The following is a 26,539-nucleotide window of genomic DNA, read 5'->3' on the forward strand; positions in this document are numbered from 1 at the left end:
CCCCTCGCCCCTCCCCGCTGCCGGCTTTGGGGCCGGGGAGGCGGCCCGGCGCTGCTCTCCCTCCCCGCTGCCGGCACGCAGCCCCCGCCGCCGCCGGCTCTCCTCTGGAGTGGAAACAGCCCGCCCCGTGAAGCCGGGGAGACTACGACGGCCCCCCCGGCAACAACAGCGACCGCTGGGCGGGACCAAGCAGCTGGAGACAGCCAGAGGCCCTCCCCCCCCCCCCCCCCCCCCCCCCCCCCCCGTCAGCCCTGCATCATCCAGCTCTGTATTACCACACTCGGAAAGCACAGAAGGAAGGCTCTGCGTGAGCAGTCAAAGTGCTCTTTTATTACAAATTGTTCAGTGTTATTAAAAACCAACTGCAGCACACTGCTCCCTACAACTGCAGGGAACTGGAAAATGCTACTGTGGGCAAAGAGGACTAGTGCTTCCTGCCATAGATTGCTGCCAGTGCTTTCTTGGCACTGGTGATCTGCTGCTCCAGTCTCTCTCGGGTGGCTTTGTTGGCAGTTTTTTTCAGCATGGTCTCCATCTCCTCCACCACCGCCCGGTAGCCAGCGGTGTTGTGGAACACCCGGATGGCCCGGTCTCCACAAGACACCAGGTAGCGGCTGCTAGTGTCAAAAGCCAAGTCTGTTATACACTGTCCATGAACACCAACAAAGCGCTCCTCCTCTTCTCCTCTTCGAGTGTTGTACACCATAATGCTTGTACCACAAGAGATGGCTGCGACATGAGCATCAGGGGACAGGGCAATGTGACATGGTTCTGTTACTTCACACTTCCCTGTCAGAAGCAGGTATGGATCTTGTTGCTTCTTATATTCCACATCTGTGTCCCAGAATTTCCATGTACCGTCCTTCGAAACAGTTGCCATCCTACAGGCAGGACATAAACCACATGACTGCAAGGAAAAATCCCCCTAATCCCCTTCCACATCTGCAAAGAAGGAATCCTTTCCTTTGTGGATAGAGCGCTCTTTTGGGCAGTGTGAGCCTGTATGCATGTGTACTTCATCCTCCTTTCTAGAGCAATGGTCACCCACCAGGAGGAAACCCTTGTGGAAGGCGAAGATGGCCCAAGGCACTCCCTGTGCTCCCAGGAGCACACACACAGCAGAGTTCCCCCACACTGTGCAGGGCTGCAGCCTGTTCGGATGAGCTGCTCAGGCACACTGGAAGGGGTGAGCATACATGTCCTGATGGTGCTATTTCAGGCAGTGAAATAACACTAACTTACCGCCTCGAGTCATTAGAGAAGGAGAAGTAATGTATGCCAGCAGTGTGGCCTTTCAACTCAAAAGCCCTGATCACTTCCCGAAAGTCTCCACTCTTGCCAAAACACACTTCCCACACCTTTACATCAGGGGTAAAGCCACACGATGCCACAAACCTGGGTAGAAGAAAGAGTGAGACAGGGTATTTGTTACAAATTTGTTATTTTGGCTGGGCCATGGAGCTCTATAGCCACAGCCACACAGAGCTCTCCTCTAGCCTCCTGAGGGAGGCAGAGGCCACTTGCAGTCCTACAGGGTGCCTCGCAGAGGAACGCATAAGAAAGGGCTCTGTGAAGTCAATCCTATCTGGACACCTACATTCGGAACTTTGCTTTGATCTGCTGAAAAAGTTTTCACCGGAAGACTAGTAAAGGGAACGCCAAGGAAGGCCACCAGGGACAAGAGCAGCAACTCAACAACTTAACGTTGAGAAACTACTCAGACAAAATAAAAAACCTAAGTGCTGTGATCCCCGAACTCAGTGGGATCAGTGCATACTAACAGGCTTGCTACAGCAACAGGTTAGAGACAGAGCTGAGAACAAGATTTTCCTGATAAACAACCTTTAGGTAATAAAGATTTTAATTTTGTAATTAACATTTAAAAGGTTAAAAACTGCACTAAAAATGTTATTTGCTATGTACACACCGTTTACATTGGCCCACCCACTTTGCCACCCAAAGCCAGTGCTGTTCTCTCCCTCAGCTCTTCAAGAGATGGTTAACGGGAACAGCAGTTCCTCAAACACAATGACAAACCACTAAGTGTCTGAGATCGTGCAGGTGGGAATCAGCACTCCTGGAGGGACTGCTCTTGGGGGCAGGAATCTTTTTTAAAAAAATAAAAATAAAATAATGTGGAACCCTCAGAAAACTGCATTATAGTAACAGCAAGCTGCAGATGATCTGATAATTTCCTCTGAGAAGGAGCAAGGTTGTTTATTCTTGTGGCCTCCCACTTCTCAGCAGGAACAGCTTGGAATACCTGCATGCACCTCACCTCCCACAGGGTGACACTGTAGCATAGGCATTGTTCATCTGGTTAGTGTTAATGCTGGCAAGGACTTCACCTTTCAGGTTCCAGATAAGGATGGTAGTATCACTGGAAGCTGTCATGATAAACTTTCCTGGGGAAAAAAGACAGAGATGAGGAGAGCATCTAGGCCTAAAGCTGTCACAGACTTTCCAAAGGACTAGAACAGTCCCTAAGCAGAGCAATCTCTCTCTGCACCAGAAGAATCAAGAAAAGCAAAAGTAACACCAGAATTCGAGTGCTGATCTCCTGGCACAGAGTGAAAAGCAGTGTCAGAAGGCTCAGCTCCTGGTTAATAACTTAATGCTCAAACCTGTGGCTTCAGCAGCTGTCAGCTGGCAACGCTGCGTGCTTCTCACCCCAGGACCTTTCGAGTCCCTTTCCATTTTCACTTTTGCAGCTGAACAAGGGCCTCAGTTAACATTTTCTCTACTCTTCTATTGCAGAGGAGAACTTGTATCTACCTACTTTCAACTGCCCATTGTCACATACCTGAACCATCCATCAGTTCCCTCATTGCTAACAAACTCCCTCCCAGGCTCTGGTCTGAAAAATCCGAGAAGTCCAAGATAGATCCTACATTTCCTAATCTATGAACTTACTGGGGAGATTTCTGACTGGTTAAAGAGACAGGTGAGACAGAGAACAGAAATGCTCTCAATATTGAGACAAGACCTCTTTGCAACAGTATCCTTGAAAATCTAAATTAAAAGATTGTGCGTATCAGGGAGGTAACACTGTGTTTACATGAAAATTGTTTCTTTGCAACCTATGCCTTCCTATTTACTTACTAGTAAACAAAGGCTAAAAAATCACATCTAGAAGAACAGAGAATCAAGTGGGTCTTAATTAAGCCAAAAACCCTAACACTTTAAACCCAGCACCCATTGCTTTAAAGGAAAATCAAAGCAGATCTGGAGAGCCTTGACAAGCGAGCAGATTGTCATCACCATACCTGTCTCTGCAATTCCTATATTGATGACAGGAGCTTTGTGTTTCTTTGGGAAGTCCTCAGAAGTCGCAGTGAAGGTGAAGGTACCATCATCCTTCTTAGTCATTTTGTAGACACGAATAGTCTCACCATTCGCCAGCCAGACAATGAATGCCCTAAGTGGAAGGACATGTCACTCTGAACCATTAAGAAACAAGATACCTCAGTTCAGTCTATCTATAACGTAAGTTAACAGGTCATTCAGTGACACCTGGAGAAAGGGATACACAGTGATGGATAAAAAGCTTTCTTTTATGAGGGTATCAAGTTCTCCCTGTGTTAGCTCAATTGCAACACTGAATGGAAAACAACATCTGGAAACCAGATCCTTTCCTCTCTCTAAAGGAGGCCACTTTGCAAAATGCCAAGGCAGGCTTTTCAAGCAACCTCCCCAGGCAGCAAGAGCTCTCACCCCAGTTCTCCAGAGAGGCCTAGCAGTTCAAGCTGGCTTGCTGACAGAGACCTTAACAAGCACCTCCCACAGGGGCAGCAAGCTGGACATTGGGATATATGCCCCAAGCACCGTACTGAAGTGCCAGCTGCTTTCGGGAGAAGCCACAGATCAGTGGTACCGTCAAAACCCTGCAAGACTTCTTAGAGGGGTACAGCCTCCTTGCAGCCTAGGTGATGCAGCCCTGATTTCAACCAGGGCTCGGGTCATGTGTCTGGCAGCTCCATCTGCGGGGCCTTGGGGTGCAGCAGCACCTCTCACAGTCCCTGGGCTGGGCAGAGATGAGGTGCAGGGAGGCCAGGCCCCACCTGCAGTCTGGGCTGAAGCGGACAAGCTCAGCGTGGTCCAGCTCCACGTTGGCACGCAGACACCGGTGCTCGCGTGCTGTGAAGTCGCGGGTGCTCCACAGGCGGACGGTGCGGTCGTCAGCACACGACGCCAGGTACTTGCCGCTGCTGCTGAAGTCCAGGCAGGACACGGAGCCGCTGTGGCCCTGCGGAGAGCGCGCGGTCAGGAGAAGGAGAGCAAGAGGCGCCCGGCAGCGCCGCTGCGGGGACGGCAAGGTACCTTGAGGGCGGCGACCAGGAGCCGGTGCGTGAAGCTGTGAGGCTGCGGCTTGTCCCTGCGGGCCCGCGCCGGCAACTTCGCCTTCCTGAGGCCCTCCGGCCTGGCGGCGGCGCTGCTCGCCCCGGGGCCTGGGAGGAGCGGGGAATCAGCGGGGAGGGGGTCTACGGGGGCAGCACCGCCCAGCTCAGCCCCCCGCGGTACTCACCGGCTGGCGGCGCGGCGGGCAGCCCCCGCGGGGCGGCGCGGCGAAGAGCGGCCGCCAGCAGCGGGACCAGGACCGGGACCAGGACCAGGACCAGGACGAGGGCCCCCAACGGCCCCCACCCCGTCAGCGCCGCCGGCTCCATCCTCCCGCCCCACCGCGCGTGGCGGGGCCCAGTGCGCCTGCGCCGGACGGCGACAGAGGCTGAGGCACGCCCCGCCCCCTCCCGCCGCGCTGGCTGGCCCCGCCCCGCCCCTTCCGTCCCGCTGCCTGGCCCCGCCCCTTCCCACCCCGCTGATTGACCCCGCCCCTTCTGCCCCGGTGCGCGTCCACCCTCGCCCCGCCCCGCCCCGCCCCGCCCCGCGGCAGGAAGAGGCTTTGGGCTGTTCAGCACGCGCTCCTTTATGGCCCCGGCACGCGAACACCGCCCCCGCCCGCCATCGCCCCCGCAGCCCCGCTGGGGGCTCCCCGCCGCCGTCGGTGGGCGTCCGGGCGGCCTCAGGCTGGGCCCGCGCGGCAGCCCCGAGGCGGCTACGAGGAGCTGCCGCGGGGCGGCCCGGTCACTGCCCGCGTCGCCTGCTCGGGGATGCGCGCCGGGTCGCTCAGGATGGAGGTGGAGATGCTCAGCTGCCGCAGGGAGCTCAGGACGGCTGCGGGGAGACGCGGGGCTCGTCGGTGCCCGCGGCCGGCGGCGAGCTCGGCGCACGCCGCCCTCCCGTGCGGAGGTGCCGCGTGTGTCGCAGCCTCGGCCCCAGCGTGCCCCGGCCGCTTTCTCTCTGGTTTTCCCCCAGGAGCTGCAGAGCCGGTCGGTGCGGGCCACCTGGCCGGCCCTGCCGCTGGGGCGCCGGGCGGGGACGGGGCTACCTACTGGGCCGAAGCGCTGGGAGGGAGCAGTGCTGGTCCAGCCAGGCGAGAGATGTCTGGGTGAGGCTCTCCATGCTGGCTGTGGACACCATGCCGTTGAAAGACTCGAACAGGGGCCGGATGATGATGCTGAACTGAGGGGAACAGAGGAGTTAAGGGCCAGCTTGGTCATGGTCTCCCACCCACCAGCTCCTGGTGTGGGTAGCATCCTCCCACAGGCGGCAGGACAGGCCTCCCGCTGGGGTGACAGGGATGTGAGTGTCAGCAGGACCATTCTGTGGACCAGGAAAGGGCCCAGCACCACCATCCCAACCACCCCGCCAGGCCAGGTGCTGCAGCACTGCAGCTCTGGCATGTGGGCGCCCTGGGGAGCCAGGTCCAGCTTATGGCCTGCACCACACAGCTAAGGGCAGGCAACAGGAGAGCTGCACAATCTGCATCACAGCTCTTCCAGACCAGATCAAGGAGTTGGCTTGTGCTGTGTCCTCTGCAGGTACCCAAAAGCAGAACATGACACCAGCACATGTGCTTCCCAAGCTATACCCAGCTTCAGGGAACAACACCGGGGGCTGGTGAATGTGTGTGTAGTAATCCACGGGAGGCACCTCCTCCACCATGAGCATGCCCATGTCAGCCTTAGGATCCCTACTGTTGTGTGGAAGGAATCACAAAGCCCTCTCCCAGTCCGTGTCAGGGACCACCTCTGCTTTGCCCTGGCTGCTTCTGCTACCCGGGGTTTGGCTGACCTCATGGTTTCTGCAGACTTGATGGTCTCAGTGTGTCTAATCCCCATTCATGAAGAAGCTGGCCCAGGTCTTTGACCATCCTGTCTGCCACTCCTTGGCCTTTGGCCCTCTTTGTCCTTTCCACTGTGTGGAGTCCAGACTTGTATCCCAGGCATGGGCACAACTTGGTTTCCAGGGTGTGCTATACTGGCCACCAAGGTGAAGTCCTCATGTCACCAGGTTTGTGCCTGGTCCTTTCTTCAGGTCATCAGGAGCTCTTCCCTGCATGGCAACAGTGAGCTCAGCTCCACTGGTGACCTCCCTTTTCCCCAAGGACTGATCATTTATTCCTACTCTGTTCACTCCCTTGTAAAAGAAGCTTCCCCTTAGCCACAGCATCTCAATGGGCTCCCACCGTGCATCATCCCCAGAGCCTCTTGAGCCGGAGGGACATAGCAGTGGGCTGAGTGGGCAGACCAGTGGACCCAGTGTTCGGTGGAGGGAGCAGAGCCAGGAACAGGCACCAGCCCCAAAGGATACGATCCAGAACTTCCAGTTTTGCAGTGTGGAGGAGCGGATGTACTCGTCGAACATGCTGCGCATCTGGTCGAAGCGCTGGCGTGTGATGGGCACCCCTGTGGCTGGCAGCTGCTCCTGGCACAGGCTGTGGTGCACAAGCAGCAGTATGAGTCTGTGGTCAGGAGGCTGGGAGTTGTGGCAGCCACCCTGTAGGGAGAGGCTCCAGCAGGCCATCAGCTCTCAGCGGGGCTCAGTAGCTCTGCCTGTTTAGAGCTGGTACTGTCCTGCTCTCAGGGTAGTGGTGGGGCATGTGCCCACACACTCATCCCACACAGCTCTACTTCTTGAGCAAATCCCCCAGGTAGGGTTTGAGGCGGGGGGGGAGGGGGACACAGACAAATGGAGGTCCATGGAGGTGCTCAGAAGATTTGCTGTGGCTGCTGGCCATGGCACTGCTGCTTGCCCCGCCTTGCTTCCCCGACACAGGTAGCAGCTCCCTCCCACCTCCCCTGGCTGTGTCTCCCTACTTGATTGAGCTGTTGAGCTCCTCGATCTGCTCCCGCAGCCGCTGTGCCTCATCCTGGAGGGCTGCCCGCTCCTGCTGCAGCTTGCATATGTACTCAGCTGTCTTCTGCAAGGTGGTGGCCTTGCTGACCTGCAGGAGAGCAGGGCTGAGGCAGCAAAAGGCATGAGGTCTTGTGCGCCCCACTGCCAAGCCTTGGAAGTCTCTGCAACAGGCTGCAGACCTGAGGCAACCTGGGCATGACTCCATGAATACTGGTGCAGCCTGGGGGCACACGATCTCCAGGAGATGCCCTGTGCCCCTGCGTGCCCAGAGCTGGCCAGCTGGTCTGCTCTGCCCTGCACACTTACCTTGATGCTGGGCTGGGTGCTCAGTGTGCTCACCAGGCTGTGCAGTGTGTCAAAGCCCAGCTTGATGTTGAAGCGTCTCTTCTGCTCAGCAGAGATGTGTGTGATACGCCGGCTTTCTATCTGTGGGCCAGCACTGTCAGGCACCTCCTGGCAGCGGAGGTGGCCCTGGGCCTCCTGCCACACTGGATATGGGCTGACCCAAAGCTTGCAGTGAGGGTGGGGGTGAATTTGGTTGGGCAGCAGGGAAGGGGGTGCACATGGAGATGCTGCCCCCGTAAAGAAGGCAGCGCTTGCTCCTGCCATACCTTGCTGGACTCGGGTCTGCCCCTACGGGATGTGGGGTGATGCAGGGAGATGCCAGTGCCAAGCCCTGCATTGGGTCCCAAGGAGGCCTGTCTGGGCTTGGGCCAGTCACTGCCTGGATAATAAAAGAGGATGCTTAGGGAAGACAGGCTGACACCAGGGTCCTGTGCTGGGATGGGCAGTGGGGAGCAATCTGCAGCATTGCCCTGGCTCCAGGGCAGCTACCCCCTCAGCTGATGGTCCAGTTCCCAACCTTTTCTTGTCCTGTCTTTGTCCAAATCACATTCGTTTTACAACTGCTCAGAAAATGGGAACATCTGGTAAGTGATATTTTAAATTCCCAATGTTTCTTTGGGTGGGAACCACCAGGATAGAGTCCTGAGGGCAGTAAGGCTGTGATTTGCAGCACCAAACTGAAACTGGACATGACATGGGAGCCGGTTTTCCAGCCCCCACTCTGGTTTCTGTGGGTGAAAGCAGAGTGCTTCCCACTCGAAAACCAAGCTCTGGGTTTTCAAAGCCACACTCTGACTTTTTTCTGCTTTTGTCTTTTCCTCTTTCTGTTTTTTTTTTTTTTTTTTTTTTTTTTTTCCCTGGAGAAAGAGCCAGATAAAAAGGTCTGTGCCCTCCTCAGCAGAAAGAAGTCATTCTTACTCAGATAGGTAACTGCAAAAAGCTGGAATCAAAGCAGAAATTATTTTTTCCCAGAAGCAATTTGTGTTTGGCCCAGGCTCCCTGCAGGAAACAGGGTGCCCTGGGGGAGTTCCCAGTCACCCCACTCCTTGGGGTGCCCAGACTCACCGCAAGATGATGTGGGGGACAGCCGCTCCACCTTGGGGACCAGCAGCGGCCCCGGCGCAGCACCTGCCAGCATCACTGGCACTGGCACTGCCTGGGAAGGGCTGGAGCCAGGAGACAGCCCTGGGCTCAGCTGGGCCACTCTGGACAGGAAGGTGACAGGGACGTCAGGGACACTACTCTGCTGCTGAGAGAAGGTAGAAGGAAGCAAGAGGTTGGAGGCCAGTGTCCTGTGTGCATCAGGGACCAAACCTCACCCGCAGCACAGAGCCCCTCTGGTTGGTCAGCGCCCCAGCACTAACAGCCAAACACTGCAGGGGGACCTGCAGGGGCCTTGCAAGTGAGACGTTTGCGAGCTCTGCCCAGTTTCTTTTACCTGAAAAGATGCTTGGGCGACTCCCACCCAGTGCTGCTCTAAGCCTCCTTGGCACCCCAGCCACATGCCCCATCTGCATCCAGCTCCATTTTGCAGTGGGGTCCCCGTGAAGCCCCCTTCTCTCCACCTGCTATGTGGTGGCCCTACCCATTCCCCAGCAACCAGAAGGGCAATTCTCAACCTGGAAGGGGGAGAGGGGGCAACTGGTAAAAGGGTATGCAAGTGCTTACCGGGGAGACAGGGGATGCAGGCAGGAGTGACGGACCATGCGCAGGCGAGGTATCCAGGGCTGGCTCCTGCTTGGCTGCAAGAGAGAGGGGATTAGAAGGGTGCTTCTGCGTCAGGCTGCCGGTGCTTGGGTGAACTTTTCCTGCCCCATGGGGGTGCCAGCCCTGAGCACCAACATTGCTGCAGCCCTTTCACTGCCCATCTGCTCCAGGGAAGACTGAAGCAGACACTGGAGAGAGGTGCCTTTGCTCCCTGCATCGGGGACATTCTATAGAATTATAGGATCATAGAATCATTAAGGTTGTAAAAGACCTTTGAGATCATCTGGTCCAACCATCATCCTACAAAAAAGAAGCCCGCAAGGCATCCTAGGGTGTAGCTTGAACCTACAACCCCAGCATGCCGCTAAGGGGGAGGCGAGCAGCACAACCACTAGGCTACAGCCAGCCCCTTAAATCCTCATGTGTTGTGAGCCTGGGAGCCTTGGTGCAGTCACATACCCCCAGCAAGTTTTGGCCAAACAAAGGAACGGACAAAACATCCTCCATGGCACCTGTCCCATCACACACATGGGCAGCAGGGTGAGCAGACACAGCCGTCCCCTCAGCCCTTTCACACCAAGTAGGCTGTAGACACCAGGCTGGGGACACAGGGACTTTGCACCAGTGCTGGTAGTCAAGCCCTGGAGCCAACTGGTCCCCATCTCCATCCCAGGAGCAAAGGGCGGGGGGGTTCACCCACGTGTCTTTGCCTATGGGCTTGGCACTGTTTGCCCACTCCCTGCCTCACCATGGGGACAGCCACACACCCAGTTCCACATCCCCAGCATCCAAATCCCAGGGAGGAAGCAGCTCTCCCAACACCCTCAAGCACCCCCACCCACCACTGACTCACCCCAACCCTGCAACCCCCCCCCAAGGGTCTCCTGCGGCCCCTCACCTGTGGTCAGCAGCTGGGTCAGGCAGGGGTTGGGCACAGCCAGGTGTGGCGGTATGGAGGATCCTGGCAGCCTCTTCGCCTTGGTGCTGCCAGCCTTTGCCTTCGACCGCCCGCTCCCGCCAGGGGATGGCCCTTTTGGGGTGGCAAACCTGGGGCTGCCCGGTGTGGTGTGGGGCAGGTGCTGGGGGGCAGCTGGGCCAGAGTACCCTGGGGGCACCATGTCTACAGCATAGCCTATGCCTGGGGTGTGCTGGGCAAAGCATGGTGTGGAGAGTGGGGACACAGGGTGGGCAAGGAGTGAGGGGCTGGGTGATGCAGTGTAGGGAAACTTGGAGCAGGGGGTGGAGGTGGGGGAAAATGAGGGCTCTGGGCCCAGCAGTGGGGGCCCAGGGGATGGGCTGGGGGGGGTGTAGGGGAGGCCAAGCGGCTCCATGCCGACGCACTTGCCAGGGAAGTTGTACTGCAGCAAGGGCTTGTGTTTGAGCTGGGGGCTGAGGCTGCCAGGAACTGCAGCAGGGGGCTCGGGGGCCAGGGGTGGCGGGGGTTGCTCGGAGCTGAGGAAGGCACCATGGAGGCTGAGCTGGGAGGCACTGCCAGGCTGTGGGAAATAGGGACATGTCAGGAGGGGTGGCTTGGACACTGGCAGCCATGGGCCATGAACTGGGGTCATGCTCACCTGGAGGAGGGTGCTGGGAGGGAGCAGGGCATTGGGGCTGGTAGGCATGGCCCCTCCGCCACCATAGAGGGGCTCAGCCATAGTCACAAAGCAGGGTGGCTCCTGGTAGCCCAGTTGTGTCTGTGCAGGCAATGGCCGATGGCTGATGAAAATATCTGCGGGACAAAGTGGAGAGGTGGTGATGGGCAGTGAGGGCCCAGAGGAGTGCTCCTGCTGCCATGAGTTGCTCCTGGAGAGGGGTGACAAGCCCAGGGCACACTGGAGAGAGACTCCATGCCTGGTGCTGGTGCAGATTTGCCTGTTTCACCTTCACCTTGGGGGGGCATGACAGCTGCTGGCTCCATGGGCAGATTTGGTGCCCTTGTTGTGAAACACTGGAGTTTCACATGGTGAGAGGGAAGAAGCAACTCACGCGCCTAGGCCCAGCCTTGCCACAGGCACTGGGACAGGAAAACCCACCCAAGGACGCCACCCAGGGGTGGGGACCCCATCCCTGTCCCTGTCCCTGACACCCAGCTGAGAGCTGCATGTTCCAGCTACTCCCTGGGGGTTTGGGCCCTTCCCACTCCTCCTGAGCCAGCCCTGGTGGCTGGGACCATGCCACCCAGGCTGTGGGGCAGCTGTGGAGCTGGTCTCACCGCCAACACAACATAACTCAGAGGATCAGGTCGCACTGTCCCTGAGCCACGCGACACAGTCCTGCTGGGGTTGAGGCAAGCATTTGCATCTCTGGTCTGGTGCTGCCTTGCGTGCAGCCTGTGGCTAACCACATCCCATGGCCTTCCCGAAGCCGAGCCCCGTGACCTTGCTGCGACTCCCTCTCCCTTCCTGTCTCCTTCCCACAACCCTGCTTCTTCCGCAGGCCCAGACACCACGGCACAAAGCACTGGCGTTATGCCTGGGGCAATCACCTCCCCTGTTAAACATGCTCCATGGGCACATCAGCCCCACACACACTTCAGCTCTGTGCTGGGGCTACCATCGCCTGTGCCAGCACTGGACCAAACATGACCACCAGGAGGGTTTTTCCCCAGTGAGAATGACTAGGGGGTGGGGATGGGGCTGCTGGATGTACGTTTCCCTGTAAGGTGGAGCAGGAGCACTGGACGGACTTGCAAGCAGCTGCCCGACAGCCTGTGGCACAGGTTCTGCATCCAAGCAGCTGGTCCAGTACACAAGCACCCATATGTCTGCTGGGGAGCAACTCCAGCCCAGGGCCAAATCCTCAGCTGACATGGGCACCTCTGCCTTCAGGCCCTCATGCTGCTGACAGCAGAGCCAGTTCAAGAACAACCAGGCTGACCCTGCCTGCCCAGCTTGCCCAGCTGTGCTCTGGGCACCAGGAGGCCTGCAATGACTCCTCTGAGCTCTGGCACAGGCTCCAGTGCCTGGAGTGTCCTCATTGGGAGAGGCAAAACCTTTGGGCCTGAGACCCTTTTGAGTCTACACTGGAGGAGGAAATGCCAGCAGAGAGGGATGCCGTGGCAATCCCAGCAGTGCCATACTGCACAGCACACTGTTGGCTGAGGGTAACACTGGTGTGACACAGGGCAGGTGCCCTGCTCTCCTTGACTCTTCCCCTTCCCCATGAGCCCTGCAGAGAGGAGCTGCAGCCCACGTACCCCAGGCTGGGGACAGCATTTGTCTACATGTCTCTTGCAGGGATGGGCAGCAACATTCACACTCCACTTCTTCCCAACCCACTGCTACAGGTTGTTTCAAGACAGAGTTGGCTGCTGTTGGCACCAGAGCCCTCATGATGGAAATGGCTTCTGAGGTGCTCAGGTCCTTATGGCCCCACTGTCCTCAGAGGCTGCAGCACATCCTCCTCAGACCCTGTTCCCAGTCCCACCTGGACCGAGGCCAGGGGCATGGCAAATGCCTGGGAGCACAGCAGAGCCACTCCTGCCCCTCCAGGGCCAGTACATGGTGTGGGCTGTGGCATGGCCAGGAAGGGTCTCAGCATTCCCCAAGGTGCAGCACCCAGCTCCTTGCTGCCTCTGGCCCTTCTCTGTGCCCATGCCAAGCTGTCCCCTGCCACCAGCACCGCAGCTCTGTGTGTATTTATAGGCATTTCTGGTGCCCAGCACTGCAGATTCGATTCCTCTTGTGCCTCTCACTGTGTTGCCAGGATGGATGGTGGATCCTGCGCAGCACAGCAGCTGGCAACCTCCTGGGCATTCTGTCCTCCCCTTCTCCTGCCCCTTACCCACCCTGTAGCTCTCGCCCATGCTCCTCTCCACTGTCACATTGACCTAATCTGCTCACGGGCTGTGCAGTGTGTCCAGGACACACTGCTGCTTGGTGGACAAGAGCCTGTGCGGTCAGCACACTAAGCCTTTGGCATCATTCTCAATCCTGGAGCTGCTCTCCAAAGGGATCCAGGTTACAGAGCCTGTTCCCAAATACAGGACCCTCCAGCACTGACCCTGGGCTCCAGGCAAGCCCTGCGGTACTGCAAGGTGATGCCACCCCATGAGCTGGCCAACTTGGCCCCTGTAACCCAGTACCCAGAGCAGGTCCTACCTGGAGTGCGGTGCCAGCAGAGCTCGGGCACCGCACCGGGTTGTTCCCTTGCCTCTGCCATCAGGACTTCTCCATCTGCCCCACACCATGCTCCGGCACCCGCTGGGGACATGAGGTGGTTCCTCATTTGGGGATTGGCTTGCACTTGCTGACTGACAGGCACTGAGCTCTATGACAGCCACCAGGCACAGTGACAGTCCTGTGACCCTTGAGGAGTCCTGAGCCCCCATCTCTGCTCCACTTGCCTTGTTCATGAGATGTGTAGACTCTGGGCACAGCCCCAGTAGGGCTGTTGTGGTGTCCACCCCGCACACTTACACCATGCTGCTCTGCGCAAGGCTGCCGGGGGATCCCTGCTCAAGCCACCATCAGCCATCACACACACTGCAAATGCAGCCCTGGGTCCTAAGCTGACTGGCACCTGCTACTCTGGCACCCGGCACCCAGCTTTCAGCATCAGCCTCCCCTTCCTGGAAAAGGACCACCATGTCCTCTCCCTACTCACCCCATGGCCCTGTGGTCACACTTAGGGCCCTGCACACCCCAGCTGTGCTGCCTAATACAAGTTCAGACTCCCAGCCCAGCCTGAGGTGTGCACTCCTCTCTGCTCCCTGGCACACTCACACATCCTGGTGTGGAGGCTTTCCTGCCATTTAGTGGCTTGTGGTAAGACCCAGCCCATTTGCAGGCAGCACCCTGGAGTAAAATGCAGACCTCTACCCCAGGAAAAGACAGACAATTTGTCTGTTCATAGAAATGCGTTGCTTCAGATGGGTACCATAGTGATACTTGACAATTCCTGCTGATCATGAGGCTGGGCCGCACTGGGTGCACAACAGCAGCATAGATGACAGTGTGGCCCATGAAAAAGAGGCACTGGGGCTGCTGTTGTGACACCACTGCTGTGAGGTGCTGCTTAAAAGGGGTCAGTGCAGCCTTCCAATGCCATGCAGGACCTCCTTGTGGAATGGCAAGTGTTATTTTGACCCCTTCAGAGCTGTCCCACCACCCAGCAACTGGTGCCCACCAGGGGCACCCAGGGACAGGCCAACGGCTAGCAGTGAGGGCAGATCCTTTTCCCAGCATGGCTCACCCCAATGGGATACATGGAGCGAATGTGCTGGAAGGGCTGGCAAGAGCTTCCAACCCATCTACCCCTGGGGCATCCCACCACCTGCCCCCGCACATGAGGGTGCCCACTATTGCCTCTGCTCCCCGTCAGCATCTGGTCTTGCATCAGCCCACAGCTGTATGGCGCAAGCCACTTTGTTTCCTCCAGTGGAGGGAAGGAGGAAATAGAGAGGCTGGCCAGGGAGCTCCAGGAGTCCCAGCCAGGCTCCATTCACAGGGCACTGAAAGACACACCGAGGGGTCCAGAGATGCTGGTGCTGTCTGAGGCCACCAGCTACATGGGAGGCCTGCAGCCACCAGGCCACATCAGCTGCCCCCCCTAGAAAGTGCTCCCAGGCTACTGGCTTCAGCACACTCAAGGGCAGAGGTAGTCTCTGGTGCAGTGTGTGCCAGCAGTGCCTGGCCCTTACACCACCCATGGGTACACAGCACAGCACAGATGGGACCAGAACATGTCCCAGCTGATACTCTAGTGCTCACTAGAGTGCTCAACTAGCGCTCAACTAGTGCTCACAGACACTGTACTGCTACAAAAGAGTGCACCATGTTCTGTGTCGCAGGCAGACCATGACTGGCAGCACTGATCCCATGGGAAGAGGCTGACATTGCTCACTCATCCTCCTCAGCAGCCCCGTTGCCCCAGCTGTCTGGCCTGGACACCAGTGGCAGTTTTGGTTTTTGGGGCCAACCTGGCAGGGATAGTGACATGTCCTCAAGGGATGTAGCACAGCCCATCATAGGGGCCCAGCTCCAATGCAGGCTGCAGTGCCTGGGGCTGGCCAGCAAGAGAGGGCTGAGGAGCGGGACGTGGCAGCACAGAACCTGCTCTCTAGAGGTTTCCTCTTTCTTTTTTTCTTTTTCTTTGACAATTGTCCTTCCTCTGTCTGCAGCCAAATTCATGTGTTTTCGTACACCTGGAAAGACACTCTGTAGAAGTCCCTTTCACCAGCTCTTGGCCAAGCTCCTCCTCAGCTGCTACAGCAGACCAGGGCACCCCAGCCCTTTCTTGCTGCTCTTTCTATGTTCAGCACTTTCTGGCCCCATCAGCTCTTGGTCCTGGCCAGAATTCTCACATTCACTTTGGGCTGCCATGGTGTGCACAGTGCACCAGGCTGTATGGATGTGGTTCTGCATCCAGCCTGGCTCTTACCTGAGATCTCCATGGTATCATCCAGGCTGGGCTGCAGGGGAGCCAAGTCTGGCTGGATCATGTCGGCATTCCCAATATATGCTGGAAGAGCAGAGATACAGCATTAGGGCACTGCACCCCCAGTCATCCTGTGTCCTCTGTCCCCCAGGGCTGTCCTCAAACCTGCCCTATTGCCACTGCCAACACACCATTGTCACCCTGCATTGCTGCACCTTGCCCCACAGCAGAGCAAAGCCAGCCAGATGGGTTCTCTCCCTGCCGGAACCCAGCCTCCAGGTCCATCCTATCCCACCATACTGCCCACCAGCACGTCTGAGGCCTCATCCACCCAAAACCCTCCATGAAAGAGGAGAAAAAACAGCTGATCCAGGTGCAGGAGCTGGCGCTGGCTGGTGCTGCAGGAGCTGCCTGGAACCGGGCCAGTAGGGACAATGAGGAGCAGTCCCAGACTGGCAGTGCTGCCATGGAGTCTGGTATGAGGTGAGTCCTGGCCTCCCTGGCAGCTACCTGTGGCACCACAGCCCATCTTGCCCTGGACAGCACGTGCAGCCACTGGGAGCTCTGTGTTTCCAGGGCAGCAGCAGTGTTGGGGTTGTCCAGCACTGGTGGGGGCCCTGTCTGCCAAAGGCAGCAGCTCTCAGTTTGAAGCCAAGAGGCAGAGATCTGCCTTGGGCATGCTGTCTGCCTGGACCTCCTCTTCCAATTCCAGCATGGCTTGGGGCACCTACCATCCTCTGGGAGTGCCTGGTGGGTGCTGGGTGTCTGTGTCATGGTGAAGAGCGTGTCAGAGATGTCTGATAGGAAGGTGTCCAAGTCGAAGTGCTGCCGGCCCCCCAGCTCCTCTTCCTCGTTCCCAAGCAGCATGGGCACCACGTTGCAGAAGAGCTGGTTGCACCATTTCTCCGTTGGTCTCCAGGCATCCTCGTCCTGGGTGAGATGGAGAAAAGGAGCTGGTGGGCACCTCCTGCAGGCAGGGCCCATGCCTGCCTCCCTGGCTGCTGCCCCGGCAGTTCCCAGACAACTGCAGCCTCCCTCATCCCAGGGCCTCCAGCCTGGCACACTGGTGCTTCTGGAGGGTGAATCAACATCCCAGCTCCCTCCCATCCAGTGGCCACCACAGACATCAGGGACAGGGGGCTTTCAACTATGCTTTTCCGGAGCTGCCTGGCACAGGGCTCCACATCATGCCCCTCTCGCCACTGCCCATCCTTCCCCAGAAGACTCACCTGCTTTGGGCTGGAGAGCTCTCCCTCCCGGCTGGACTTTCGGAGCTGGAAGGAGAAGAAGGTGACAGCTGGGGTGTGGGCAGATCCAGGGCAGGGCAGCGAGGGCAGTGGGTCCTACCCCTCAGTCACTTCCTGCCAGCGAGCAGGACCACGCGCACTGCCTGCTCTAGGGTCTGGTCCTGGCCACCACCCCTTCACATCTGCCTTTACTGCACAGGACAGTAGTGAGGCTGGTGGAGAGGTGCGTGGCGGTGCGAGGCTGCCTGCACACTGCCTCCCGTGGCACCCTGGCCTTTTTCAGGCTGAGCGAGCGGCTGGGGAGGAGGCTGGCATCATGCTCCTCCCTGCATGGCGGGTGGCCAAGGCCGGTGCCACCCGGGCCACCGCTAGATTATTCTGCCCGGGAATGACTCTCAGGGTGACACTGGGCCAGCCGGCCTGCTGGCACGTGCTGCCTGGCTGAGCCGCTGCTGCCAGCGAATCGTGGCCCAGCCAGGGTGATGCAGTGAGCGCCGCTTGTCCCACCCCAGCACGTGCACTGCAGGTGTGCTGCCAAGCCCAGCCCCAGGCCATGCAGCAGGCAAGGCAGAACCAGCTCAGGTCAGACTGCGAGAGTATGCCACAGCACCACAGGCAGCCAGGGACGGGACCCTGCCAAGTCCCCTCCACCATCACCATGGGGGCAACCATTGGCCAGCTCCCAGGCAGCCATGTCTCTGCACCAGGAATGCCGCTATCCTGTCCCACCATCGTCGCACTGGGGCAGGGAGCAGCAGGGACAGGGCCACTCACCCGCTTCTTGTAGTAGATCCTCCACTTGTGATACTCCCTCATTACCACCTCAATGCGGCGTTTCCAGTAATTGCCCTCCAGCACGACAGCCTGCAGGAGTGGACAGTACTGCAGCACCCTGGGAGCTGATCCCCCAGTCTGGCACCCCACAGCCAGCCCCTGCCAACCCCAGGCCCCCCACAGATGGGACTGGTTTCCTTGGGCCACATCATAAATGCCTTCCCCAGCAAATCTTGCAAAGACAGCAAGCTGGGATGGGGGCTCTACCTCCTCTGATGTCCCCATCTCCCAGCTGCACAACCCCTGCCCCTCCCAACCTGCTCCTGGCTACAGGAGCAATGAGGGCCCACACCCTACCTCTGGTTTTCGATGCTCGTCAGCCTCTGATCCTTCCAGGGGGGTGATGAAACCACACATGGGGTTCTTCCTCTGCTCCACATCTGTCCAGGGAAAACAGCCAGCTTTGCCCACAGCCTCCTCCCTGCACAGGGGAGGGAGCCGGCACGCTCTAGGGCTGGGTGCCTGCTGTGGCTCTGCTGCCCCAGCATCAGCCCCACCCCACATGGCATTGCCCGGCACTCGACATGGGCAGCAGGGTCTGGCCCCGTACTCACACTGGATGTACCACGCTCTCCAGATAGCATTGTTGAGACGGATTTTATCCCGGCAAAGCAGCCGCTGCCCCTTGAAATTCTTCCACTTTGGCGACACCAGCTTCCCACTAAAATGCCAGGCAAAAGAGAGGCTGAAGGGGACCATGCTAGAGCCCTCCCATTTTGGGGCCTTGCAAGGAGGCCATGCCTTGAGACAGACTGAGGGCTGCCAGCAGGTCTGGGAGCAGGCACAGCCATGTGGCTCAGCTTCACAGCTCTGTTGCAGGCTTCTTGCTAGGGACCCATTGGAGCACCATAGGAGCACCCTGAGCTCCTGTTCACTGAGAGCAGCACAGGCCTAAGTCAGGAGCTTTGCAGACCCACATTAGGCTTCTGGAGCCCCTGGGATTAAAGCACAGCATACACGAGAATTCACTGACCGAGACTCTAAACATTGCTCCAAGGTGGGACCCCATCCTCCCCGAGCTGTGTTCTAGCTCCCCAGGGGACAGGAAGGGAAGTCGCCCACCCAGCCAAGTCACTGGGAGCATGTGCTACTGTGGCTCTTGCCTCATCGCAGCATTGGGACTGCTATTTTTTTGCCTCTTTTTAACTCCAGGCAAGGTTTGGAAACTCTGCCTTCAGCCAGCATCAGGCATGGGCAGCAAGACAGGCAGGGACAGCTGTCTGTGTGGGTCTGGGGACAGAAGGACATGCAGCTTGAGGACATCACGGGACACTTGCTTCTGCCCTAGGAGGGGCAGAGACAGGACCAGCCCTGTCCTCAGCCCAGCACTGCCACGGGCTCCTTTTCCACCCAACCCTACACCTGGTGCCACTCTGCACCCCCTCACCCTATCTCCCAGCCCAGCCTGGGCTCCCTCCTTCCATGTTTCCAGGCTTCTGGAGGCAGCGGTGTTTGTTGTGCAGCTTTCCATGGTGGTGGTGAGGTCCCTCACACAGCCTGCAGTGTGGGAAGCTTCCTTTCATGAAGCCAGCAGTGCAGCTCATTTCCTTCCATCTGAGGGACCCATTACCCTCCTGTGCACCCAACTGCACTGCACAAAGGTTCCCAAAGTTATGCTGTCCCATGGGGCCCTGTGAGAGAGGCCAGGGTCTCTTATTGCCTGGCTCTCCTGATCCTCCGGCCAGCCTCTCTGTCGCAGGTTTGGGATCCCAACTGTTTCCTTTCCTCTTCTTCCTGCTCTCCCACCTGCCAGCACATGGCCCTGGGTGATGACAGCTTCACCCACAGCTTCACGAAGGCTGGGCTGCTCCCCATGGGCAGCATTCACACACACAGTACAGTGCATGTGAAAGGCCACAGCTGCAGTTCTTCCTGTCCCTCTCCAGCTAAAAGTTTCTCCCTTGAAAATCTCAGTGCTGCTTCAGGTCCCTCTTATCCCCTATACATGCAAAGAAGAGGAAAGGTAAAGGCTGGGCTTGAGTGTGTGTGGGCATATTCCCCTGTTGCCACATCTCCTTGGATGTACCCTGCAGATGATGGGACAGGTGTCCACGGGGAGGTGCTGGAGGAGGAGAGCTGGGCCCTACCAATGCTTTAAGCAGCAGCACACTTCCTATTCAAACTCCTGAAAGCTCTGTTGTGCAGGCTCTAATGAAGACTCTGGCCAATACTGCATTAACTGTGCCTTGAAATCTGCTTCCCATGTCTTGACTCAGCTCAGTCCCATGGCAGAAATTGTCTCAGTCCTGCCCGCAAGGCTCCCTCCCTCTACGGCTGAGCGACTTGGCGAGGAGGAGCTCAGTGTAGTAGAGCCAGCGACATAGCCACATCCCCATGGTGCTTCCCTCAAGACCCACCTACTGCCAGACATGGTGGCTAAGACTCCAGGGTGCTCCTGTCCCTCTGCCCCACAGAGTGAGGTGGCTTTTTGGGCAACAGGGAGACATCGCTGCTGTTACATACAGGTGTCCCAATCAGGCAGCAGTACCTATAGCAAAATGCTCCATGCTGTCCCCAGCTGTCTCTGTGTATGGGAGGTAAGCGCTACCTGTGCCTTCTGGCTGGGGCTGGGAGAAGGCGCAGGGACCCCCAAGGTGCCCCACAACTCCAGAGCCTGATGTAGGAACATGTCTGGGAGCTAGAGCTCTGAGCCACAGGGGTGCAAGGGGGGACACCATCCCCAGGGAGAGCCATGGTTGCGGGCCACTCACCCAGCCCTGACCCATGGCCCCAGGGGGCTGGAGAAGGACCCACATCCCCATGGCTCTGGCCCATAGAGAGTTAAGGACTTGTCTATGCATTGGCCACTCCACTATCACCAGGGATTTTGAACTTTCCCCAGTGGCACAATGCAAACAGTGCGGTGGTGCCAAGCAGAGGAGCCAATGGAAAGGACAGGTTTCCTGGGCACGTGGCCAGTTCCTGCTGGTCAAGGCTACCCAGACACACTCCTTGCTAGTGCTGCCCATGTCACCAGCCAGCTTAAAGGAGCAGCCAGAAACTGTGGCCCCAAGCCCTAGGGCTGTAGCTGGGTGCCTTGGCCATGCATGAGGCCGGTGGGGCCATGGCTACCAAGCACCATGGGACATGGAGGCAGAAAGAGAATGCCTGTGAGCCTCACCACAAATTGCCTTTTTCTTCCATTAACGATCCTTTCAGTTTTGGAGCTTATCACGCTGATCTTTGCTCACTGGTTTGCCTTGAAAGAAGCCCCACCCTTTCCTGAAATTATGTCCCAAGGAGATGGATGGAAACACTGCACTGAGACATGAGAAAGGTTTGGGATGCCCTGGTGTGCCTTGGCACAGTTCATGTGTCCTGCTGCCCTGAAGAGCTTGAGGAATGGGGACCTGGATCCCATAACTGGCAAAGGGGTTTCTGTGTGACAGGGAGTGGAGCTTGCTCTGTGACCAACCCTGGCACTGGCCAGCAGCACCTCTGGCTCAGCCAGTAGCACCTGTTTGTTCCATGATTTATTTAGCCTGCCCAGAAGTTTAAGAATTGCAGCCCCTACTTCCATGGCAAAATGAGTGTTTTGCTCTCCATCAATGCCAAGAAGAGGGGGAAGGAATGACTTGGTGAGATGCAGAGCTGCATGAAAGGAAATGGGCTGTAGCAGGAGGGGAAAGGCTAAGCTGAAGGTCCTCCTGCAGGCACGAGACTGCTTGACCTTCCCAAGTACACAGAAACAGTGGCCAGAAGCAGGCCCCCCTGGGGCCACCAGAACCCCCTTGTTCCACAGGCAGCAGCGACCCCATTGGCCCCAGGCTGGCTGAAAAATGACAGCCTTTCCTGTAAGTCCTAACAGCTCATACACCATTTCTTGCAAATTTTGGTACCAAAATCATGGTGTTTTTGTTTGTTTGTTTGTTTTTAACATAGATAATCCAGAATCTGGGAGATAAAGTTAAAAATCTAGCGCCACAGTTTTCCAAAAATTGCCCCAAAGCAAAAAGTGATTGTGCTCAAATCAGACAGTTGTGAAAATGCCTCTACTATCTGCATGAGCTTTTTTTTTTTTTTTTTTTTTTTTTGGTATTGATGAAAAAAAAAATGTTCTGCCAGCTTGTCTGTTTTGCTCTACTGCCTCCAGGGAAGTATGTGCTTTGCCCTGGCAGGCGTGTGGTGGAGGCTGGTGTGGGTGTATCTGGGATGATTTGAGGGCAGTGCTGTGACAGATGTGTTAACAGAGTGTGGGTAATGCTGAGGATTAGATATGGAGGTGCGCTGTGTATTTTCTCGCAGATAGGAGTGACTACATCCTTACAGCTCTGCTTTGTGGGCAGCCATTTACCTCAGTGCAAAGAAAGCACAATGTGCCCCAGATGAGAAGGGAATTCATTTAAATCCTCTTGCAAATAATTGTCTGGGAAGCTGGACAGCTTGCAAGTCAGGCTAGGTTCAGCATGGGAACAGGTTTGCACACCGGACCAACTCCTTTGCGCTCCACACTCTGCTTGGGCATGAACAGCCCCCAAATCTTTGGGAAATGGCTGAGAAAACACAAGCAGTTTCCTGCTGCAAACAACAGCACACCCGCACTGCAGCACAGATAGGCTCAGCCGTGCCCAAACCTTGCCCCCTCTGCAGGCCTGCTGCTGCCCCTCATGTTGACAATTCACAGCAGGAGCTGCACCGACTGCTGCAAAGCCCGTGGAGATCTGCAGAGCTGGGGCTGCTGTCAGCACTGAGCTCTGCTCCTCTGGCCAGAGTGCCCTGGCTCCTTGCAGATCAGGCATACACAGCATTGAGACAGTCTTCGGTCTTGCAGCCTCATCAGATGGATGCAACCAAATCTGCACTAGCCACTTCCAACCAGCCTGAACTAGTTCATAGGAACGCACTTTGCACAGGCGAATGCTGGTGAATTGTAGTGAATTGATTCTGAGTGATTTGCCGGGAGGGAGGGCAAAGGAAAGTGCAGACTAATCCTGACAGAAAGAGAAAGGAAGAGGATAGTTCAGTGTGTTCATCACTGGGGTGGTCCCTGCCTGCTAAGTTGCTGTATTCTTCCTGCTCTGTGCATCAGTGTTTAAGACAATGTGAATTAGAGAATCAGTAATGGCAAAGCTACAGCGGCAATTCCACTTCTCCTAGGAAAGCCTTAGAGGCTGCTATCAGCTTGCCAAGACGACAAAACAAGCCTGTCTTGTTTTAAATCGTATGAGAGTGGCAGAGTTGATACTCCACTCCGATGTCCCTACCTGCTAAATCTCCCATTCCAGTACAGGAAGGGAAGAAGAGGAGGTTATTCTAAAACACACTCTGGAAAAAACTACAAGAGGTTTTGTTTGTTTTGTTTTGTTTTTCCTGAAGCACAAGACAGACCTGCACAAGATGGGACCACACAAACCTGCAGTCTGCAGTTCCCATCTGCACTCGATTTTTCTCCCTTAGAAGGACAGTTCCTCAGGACAGCCACCCAGTGATTCCCTCCAATTCTTTAAAGGATGGGGCGGGACAGGATGAGGTGGGATGGTGTGTGAGCCCAGGAGCCCCTGAAAGGCAGAATGATGGGGAGTAGCACCGTGCTTGTGGGGAGAAAGAGTTTGCTCAGCTGGGGCGATTATGCTGGGGCGAAGGTGTGAACAGTTCCTGAAGGAGCTTGGCTCCACACGTGCAGCTTCTTGGGGAAACCTGGGGAATCCAAGTGTACTACTGCAGGGAGGTCCACCCGTGACAGACATGAGAAACAGCAGTCTGAGGAAGAGACTCAAGAAAAGCAGCAAGATGATTACTTGCAAGGAAGGAGTGGATGACAATCCTTAACTCTTTGGCAGGAGAGCTGCTGAAAAGAGAATAGTGTCCTGAAAAATGGTTACAAAGAGCCTTGGAACTGCTTCACGCCAGCCCCTAGCACCAAGAGGAAGACCATGGTGGGGGGAGATGCTGCTTTTTGAGGGAGCTGAAGAAACAAGCTACTGCTGGAAGCAAGCCCTGATGTGGAGAGGGTGCTTCTTGCTCACAAAGGAGGTGATGAACTGTCTGACCCATGGATGATATGAGAGATCCTCAAGGCAATGGCTCAAGCTGAGATGGGACTGCCATAAACGTGTGAAGTACCACAGAGGAATGATGGAGAGGGGTGGAGTTACAGCTAGTCAAAACACTGTTCAGCTACAGTCATTAAAAAACAGTTGTAAAAAAAAAACAAAAACAAAAACAAACAAACAAACAAAAAAAAACAGTATTTTTAGAGACAGTTTAGCATTATTTACCTTCTTTTAATATGGTGTGAGCCAGGCCTTGAACAACAAGGAGTATGTGGCTGCAACAGACACCTCTCAGCAAGTAGGTCAAGAAGTGATAGTTCCACTCTATTCAGCACCTCTAAGGCCATGTCTGGATATTGTGTCCAGATTTGCTGCTTCTCCCCGCCCTGGGGAGTGGTTGGCTCCACAGTCAGGGTCCAGTCTCATGTGTGGAGAAGCATATCCAGCGCTGCATTGCAGGTCCAAGTTCACCTGAACCTGAGCTCTGATCAATGCTTCTTGTCGATCTGTTTTTAGGATGCTCCAAAGCTGTAGAGCACAATGGCTGTGAGATGGAGGAGGGGAGCATGTAAGCATGGAAGGGCCTTCAAGAAAGAGAAGAACTGAGCATGAATTTGGGTATCATCTAATGTCAAAATCTCCCTGCTGTATTCCACAACTGGCAGCTGCCCTGGCTCCAGGGTTGACAAAGACATGCTCTCACAGGTGCTGAGCAAGACCTACTCTTGCGCCAAGACAGACAAAAGAAGTCTCTACTGTTCTGGGCTCTGGGGTAGCCAACAGTGGTGGCAGTAAAACTTTGTAGCTGATGTGGATCTTCCTCACTGAGTGCTACTGTTCAACTGCAGTTATGGTTTGCCATGCTGCTGGGCTTGGGGCTGGTTCATGCTTTGTCATGCAAGAAGAAAGTGAGGCCCAGGAGTCTAAGGAGTACAGATATCTGGAGGGATGGAGTCATGTCTGCATCAAAAAGGCCAGTCCTGGCTCTTCTGGTCTGCTCCACCCACCAAAGCACTCACATCCTGCCCCTCTCCCTTCTGCCTGGGACACATCATTCATTGCTCAGGAGCACATGGAGGCTGCTCAGGAGCCAGGAGCCTACACATTCTGGGGTGCAGCAGTGTCCGCTCCTCCAGCCCCATGCAGCAAGACTCACAGTAAGGCAAGTGTGGGGCTGGGAGAGCAAAGGAAAGCGAGGCTACTAATTGCCTGAGTAGCTGGCAGTAAGTGCAACCAACCCTTGGATGGGCCACCCTATGCTGAAGTTTACCATATTTCTGTAGAGCATCAGCCTCACCTGCACCTCAGATGAGAGCTGTGCCTCACCAACTATAAGCAAACCATGCAGGCTGGCACACAGACGCATGGCGATGGGCCAAACGTACACAGCTACGTGGCAACTAGTACCCTGCGCAGTACCGTCACAGCACCTGGCATCACCAGGACTACTCTGAGACTGACCACATATTCCATCATGCCAAGCTCCAAAGGACTTCAAGGCACACCTGAGAGGCCAACGTGGGACCAGGACATGGGCAATTCTTCAAGGCTGTTTTGTCCGGGTTTTGTTTTCACAAGGTATCAATAGGTAATCATCACTCCAGGTTTTCACTTGGATTTTTGGGAGCTGTGCAAATAATTTTGCACTGAGGTCTGTAGAGCAAGTCAACCTTTGAGAGATTGCAAAGCCTTGAGGTCTTTGTGGAAGAGGGGAGCTACCTCCAAGAACATGGCCCAAGGTGCTAAGAAACAAGTTGCAGGCTCTCCTGTTGTCACTGAGGAGCTGTATGTGGGCTGAGCATGTCCCTTGCACCCTGGGCTTGGGTGATTTGTATGTTTGGGGGAACGACACAGTCACCCATCTGGTTTTGCTGGAGAGAAGGGGGGAAGCTTTCAGCAGGTCGTAGATAAAGCCCTGTGTAGCCGTCCAGGCTGGAGTGCTGCCACTGCCACATGACCTAGAATAACCTTGGGACAAGTGGGCACAGCTCTGTCCTGGATTGCCAAAGACTAAGTGTTGTCTGCATACAGGTTACTGCTGCTCTACAGAGTGTGCAAGGCTGGGGTGCAGGGTGCTGCATACAAGTGCAGTAACTCCAGATCTCCTGATGGAGGATGGTTAAGCTATGTGCTAAGAGAGGAAGAACTCATCTGGCTCCATAGCAGTTCTCCAGCACCAGCTCTTTTTCCCTGAAACCTCCCAGGATGGTGTTCTGTGAGCAGATTCCCCACTACAACCCAATGGACAAGCAGATGAGGTTCCTGGAGATGGAGCAGGGCTGGGGGAACCCAGCTTTTCCAGCATGCCAGACTCACACCTTCAGAGAACTGGGGGATCAGTGAGACGCATGCTGGGCGCGAAGACTCTCGGACTCACCTGTACTCTAGGCTCATGCACTCAAAGAGCCGGGTCAGGGTCGGGTCGATGCTCCGTGGATCAGCCGCCTCGGGATCAGCATGGCGGTGGCGCCGACGGGGCAGCGAGTCGCTGTGCGGCGACGACACCATGAAGTGGCCACTATGGATGACCTGGGAGGGTTTCTGCACCCCAGCACCAGGCCCTGCACCACCCGTGGTCGCATCCTCAGAGTCAGAGTCGAAGTCGGAGTCAGGGCATGACCCAACGAGGGGTTCCGGGAAGGGTCCTGGGAGCCCCACCTGAGCTTGTGCCATTGCCCAGTGCCTGCTGCAGGAGCCGCACAAGCTGGGAAGCCCTTAGTGGTCTGCCCCAGCACTGCAGTCCATATTCTGGCAAGTGCCCGAGCCCTACAGATGCTGCACTGGCATGGAGCACGCACTATTGCCCTCCCCAGCACTGCACAGGCACCTCCTCCTCAG

General features: G+C 56.5%; 2 protein-coding genes across 3 annotated transcripts; both read right to left on the bottom strand.

The window, feature by feature from the left end:
- Positions 1 to 305: 305 nt before the first annotated feature.
- On the bottom strand, positions 306 to 4,693 carry TBL2 (transducin beta like 2). The gene is made up of 7 exons (XM_082776072.1): positions 4,526 to 4,693; positions 4,321 to 4,448; positions 4,062 to 4,246; positions 3,267 to 3,418; positions 2,279 to 2,405; positions 1,243 to 1,395; positions 306 to 881 (listed from the first exon to the last, which is right to left on the bottom strand). Exons 1-7 carry the CDS (start codon positions 4,665 to 4,667, stop codon positions 425 to 427), a joined length of 1,344 nt encoding a protein of 447 aa, XP_082632198.1. The 5' UTR covers positions 4,668 to 4,693; the 3' UTR covers positions 306 to 424.
- Positions 4,694 to 4,921: 228 nt separating this feature from the next.
- MLXIPL (MLX interacting protein like) lies at positions 4,922 to 26,539 on the bottom strand. 2 transcript variants are annotated; one of them, XM_082776150.1, is made up of 17 exons: positions 26,079 to 26,539; positions 18,263 to 18,369; positions 18,006 to 18,088; positions 17,649 to 17,738; positions 16,857 to 16,901; positions 16,359 to 16,557; positions 15,631 to 15,711; positions 10,824 to 10,978; positions 10,148 to 10,745; positions 9,211 to 9,284; positions 8,608 to 8,791; positions 7,809 to 7,921; positions 7,504 to 7,623; positions 7,158 to 7,285; positions 6,652 to 6,775; positions 5,391 to 5,520; positions 4,922 to 5,172 (listed from the first exon to the last, which is right to left on the bottom strand). In XM_082776150.1, exons 1-17 carry the CDS (start codon positions 26,372 to 26,374, stop codon positions 5,054 to 5,056), a joined length of 2,646 nt encoding a protein of 881 aa, XP_082632276.1. In that variant the 5' UTR covers positions 26,375 to 26,539; the 3' UTR covers positions 4,922 to 5,053. The 2 variants fall into 2 exon arrangements, with proteins under 2 accessions (XP_082632276.1, XP_082632275.1); XM_082776149.1 differs by having other exon boundaries at positions 8,608 to 8,788; positions 10,148 to 10,978.

This window comes from Aythya marila (assembly GCF_965140915.1).
Source record: "Aythya marila genome assembly, chromosome: 20".
Taxonomy (NCBI): Eukaryota; Metazoa; Chordata; class Aves; order Anseriformes; family Anatidae; genus Aythya; species Aythya marila.

Excerpts from the sequence above, each read along its gene's own strand:
- TBL2 (XM_082776072.1), bottom strand. The coding sequence starts at position 4,667 with ATGGAGCCGGCGGCGCTGACGGGGTGGGGGCCGTTGGGGGCCCTCGTC. Across the intron at positions 4,449-4,525 it reads GCCCGCCGCGCCGCCAGCCG|GCCCCGGGGCGAGCAGCGCC; the intron begins GTGAGTACCGCG and ends CGCTCCTCCCAG. Across the intron at positions 3,419-4,061 it reads CGCTTCAGCCCAGACTGCAG|GGCATTCATTGTCTGGCTGG; the intron begins GTGGGGCCTGGC and ends CCTTCCACTTAG.
- MLXIPL (XM_082776149.1), bottom strand. The coding sequence starts at position 26,374 with ATGGCACAAGCTCAGGTGGGGCTCCCAGGACCCTTCCCGGAACCCCTC. Across the intron at positions 8,789-9,210 it reads CTGCATCCCCTGTCTCCCCG|CAGAGTAGTGTCCCTGACGT; the intron begins GTAAGCACTTGC and ends TTCTCTCAGCAG. Across the intron at positions 5,173-5,390 it reads CCTCCCAGCGCTTCGGCCCA|CCGTCCTGAGCTCCCTGCGG; the intron begins GTAGGTAGCCCC and ends GTCTCCCCGCAG.